Genomic DNA, 3,693 nt, shown 5'->3' on the forward strand with positions numbered 1-3,693 from the left:
TCTCGGGGCTTGCAGGGCGGTGGTTACTCACAGTGATGCAGGACTTTGCTTTCTCTCCTGCAGCTCCTGCGGCTCCTGCGGCCGGGACCCCTGGTAAGTCCCGACCTAGCTGCCCCTTCCTCTGCCCCAGCACCCCGCCTAGGCAGGGCCAGGAGGGTAACACTCCTCCCCTCCTGCCTTCCTCCCCTCTCCTCTCTTCCCCTCTCCCCTCTTCCCCTCTCCCCTCCTCCCTTCTCCCCTCCTCCGGGGGCCAGGGCCAGGCAGCCGGTGCACATGGGCCGGGACACAGCACAGATATTGTCACAAGAAATCACTGCACCTTCTCTCTCCATCGCCTTCCTCTCGCCAATGCAATCAATCCCATCTAACAGGAGCCCCGGCAATTTCAGTCTCAGCCTCATGTTGATGAAGCTCTGCTTTGTCTGAAGGCTCTGTCTGGAGCCTGGGCAGGAGCAGGAGGGACCCCATGGGCTGAGCTTCTCCCTCTCCCGGGGGCAGGGGCCCTTCCAGGGCCTGAGCCCAGGGCTCCTGCATTGGCCCGGCCTTTCTCCCTCTGCCTGTCCTTCTTTGTGTGGGTATGAGGACAGGCCTGTGCTCGGGGATAAAGAAGGACATGTGGTCAGAACAGAGACCGGGCATCCAATTCTCATGCTGCACCCCCACCACTCCCTTCATTCAGTTCTGAGTCCAGACACCTCCATTTAAAGGGGTGTGTGTGTGTGTGTGTGTGTGTGGTTAGGGTGCTGCAGCTAGGCACCTCTATTTCAAGAGCATGTGCCCTGTGTCCTAGCCCTTTCCTTGCTCTTGAGGCACATGAGCAGGCTTGGCCTTCTCAGATACAGTGGGGCCTTGACTTACGAGTGTCCTGACTAACGAGTTTTTTGAGATACCAGCTGTCTCTCTGCCGATTTTTTGCATTGAGTTGACAGAGTAATTTGAGTTAACGAGCTCCTTAATGAGCTTCTTAATGAGCTTGGTCTCGGAACGAATTAAACTCCTAAGTCAAGGTCCCACTGTAGTTGTGGTCGGTGGCAGGGCCCAGGGCTTCCTGTCTGGGCTCCGAGACCTGCTCCGTCGGCTCCTCACGCTCCTCTCTCTGCCGCCAGGTCTCCCGAAGGCCGTGGTGAGCCTCCAGCCCCCGTGGCTCCAGGTGTTCCCCGGGGACAACGTGACTCTGAGCTGCCAGGGGGCCCACAGCCCTGGGGACAACTCCACCCAGTGGTTCAAGGATGGGACCGCCATCCCCACCCAGGTCCAGCCCAGCTACAGCTTCAAGGCCAGCAAAGTGGTTTCTGCCCAGTCATTTCCCCTCGCACCCCCGCCGCCTTCGCTTCTATGTGGTTCCTCGGAGTATGTGAGGTTGTTCGGCCTCAGTCCTGATTGAGCAAGAAGGTGACAAGGCCACACACAGGCCACCGGGGGTGAGAGAAGCAGCAGGAAACCACAACTTCACAGAACCCCACTTTCCTAGCTGAGGCAGGAGCACAGCTGAGTCCCAGCCGTGGAGCCGTGGGCTCCTTCCCTGAGTCTGTTCCCCCTTTGCTCCGTGGGGTGCTGACCCCAGCAGTCTCACATCCCTGCCCCACCCTCCATGCACTTTCCTCCTGACACAGGGCAGCTCCACTCGAGTTTGCCGACCCAGTGGGCGCTCTCACCCTCCTGGCAAAACGTAGTTCTCCATGCAGAGCGGCTGCTCACACCTGCCCCCTCCCCTCAGCAATCGTCCTCAGAAGCTCCCAGCAGACTCAGCCCAGAGGAAGGCCCAGGGCCTGGCCCCTCCAGGAAGGGGAGAGGCGAGGGGGCCCGCTGAGACAGGCGAGTCCTCACCAACGGCCACACCAGGCCCCAGGACCAGCACAGGAGGTGGATGCCCCCGGGAGGACCCAAGTCCTCCAGCCTGGGGGCCCCAGGGCCCCGAAGATCAGGTCTAGGACTGGGCATTCCAGCAGGGGCAGCTCACATGTCACTGTGTACACAGCCAGTGGGGTGGCTGGGGGGCCTGCCCTCCAGGTCTGCCTAGCAGCAGGCAGCCGTGCCTAGCTCCCTCACAGCAGTAGACCCCCACCCAGGCCTTGCCCACCATTGGCCGCAGCTCCTCAGCCAGTCCTGGGGCGGGAGCTCTCCCAGCCCCACCACTCTGACCCAGTCCGTGCTCCTGGGACCAGCACCTCCCAGCCTCATCCAGGCCGGGCCCACGTGTACCTGAGGCCACAGCTGGGAACCTATGGCAGGTGGACCGGACCCTGGGCTCCCAGCTCATCCAATGCCCTGGCGTAGGCTCAGGCCAGCCCGTGCAGGTGCTCAGCCTCCTGGGGGCCAGCAGTGTGGCTGGGGCAGACGTGGCAGTGGGGAGCTCAGCCCCAGCCCGAGGCTCCCCTGAGAAGGGCCTCGCCCTGTCTTCACCTCCTCTGTCTGCCTCTCCCAGGCCTCTCACCAGGCTCTTGCTGTGGCTCAGCTTCCTCTCGGGCCTCAGGCCAGTCCCTCAACCTCAGTCGAGCTGCAGGAGGTGGCAGGAATAGCACCCCAGAGTCCACGAGTCCAGGTGGAGGGAGCCAGAACCGGGGCATTTGGGTCATTGCCTTCCTCGGGGGCGGGTGTGGGGGAGCCGAGTCAGGAAGGGCACGGGGAGCAGGAGCCCTGCCTGCAGCCACACGGGGATGCAGTGGGACCCGACGCAGGCAGCCCCCTGCGCCACCCACACGCAGGTCCACCCGTTCCCCACTGAGCAGCGGCACCGGCAGCCTCAGGAGAAACAGGCTGGGCTCCAGCACAGCCCGCCCCGTACTGATCCCGCTGGCTGTCCCTCGGCCATCGCCTCCGGTCCCCGCTGCCTTCCACGTGCCTTCTCTGCACCTGCTGGGCCAGTGGTCGGCAAACTCATTAGTCAACAGAGCCAAGTATCAACAGTACAACGATTGAAATTTCTTTTGAGAGCCAAATTTTTTAAACTTAAACTATATAGGTAGGTACCTTGTTATTAACTTAATTAGGGTACTCCTAAGGCTTAGGAAGAGCCACACTCAAGGGGCCAAAGAGCCGCACATGGCTCATGAGCCGCAGTTTGCCGACCACGGTCAGCTGGGCAAACCCCGGCGTGGCTGTTGGGCAGCCGGCTGGCTGAGGAGGAGACACAGAGCTCAGTGCTTGTTGCCCAGACACCTCCAGTAGCTGGAGAGGGAGCGGCCGTTGTCCAGCGGCGATGCTAATACCCCCGCAGCGGGCTGGCAGCCATGCACCCCCCCCACTCCCGCCCCAGCACAGCCCTGGACTAGCCACAGGGCCCAGACAAATGGGTGACTCAAACCTCCACAGGCCACTGGGAAGCCCCGATATCACTCACATCACTGAGGCTTTTGTATCCAAGAAGGAGCAGAGCCTGAGTGGGAAGCTGCTGCAGGCAGGGCTGGGCGGGCTGCGCGAAGCCGGCTGTGGCCTGTGCGCGACTGGCCCGCCTGCCAAGCAGACAGGAGGCGAGTGTCCTGAGTTGTGAGCCATTTCGTGCCTCTGAGAGGTTCTGCTCTGTGAGTTGCACCAGGAGGGACAATGTGAGCTGTGGGCACAGATCTGGCTGAAGAGGAAAAAGTGAGAAAGCTTCAAAAAACCCACCCACCGGGACCTGCTGCAGCGGGGCCGAGGCCCAGGAGAACTCCAGGGGCAGAGAGCCAGGCTTGAAGAACCTGCCCTGGGAACCGT

The 3,693-nt window shown here is 62.0% G+C and overlaps 1 protein-coding gene across 1 annotated transcript in view; it reads left to right on the forward strand.

The window, feature by feature from the left end:
- Window positions 1-3,693, forward strand: part of LOC102754992 (low affinity immunoglobulin gamma Fc region receptor II) — an 11,179-nt gene that overhangs the window by 2,066 nt on the left and 5,420 nt on the right. Inside the window, exons 2-4 of the mRNA XM_015563555.1 lie at window positions 70-93; window positions 1,107-1,354; window positions 3,365-3,470. Of these exons, the coding sequence (XP_015419041.1) occupies window positions 70-93; window positions 1,107-1,354; window positions 3,365-3,470 (378 nt within the window). The remainder of the gene's footprint in view (window positions 1-69; window positions 94-1,106; window positions 1,355-3,364; window positions 3,471-3,693) is intronic.

Source organism: Myotis davidii, unplaced genomic scaffold, assembly GCF_000327345.1.
Source record: "Myotis davidii unplaced genomic scaffold, ASM32734v1 scaffold1059, whole genome shotgun sequence".
Lineage (NCBI taxonomy): Eukaryota > Metazoa > Chordata > Mammalia > Chiroptera > Vespertilionidae > Myotis > Myotis davidii.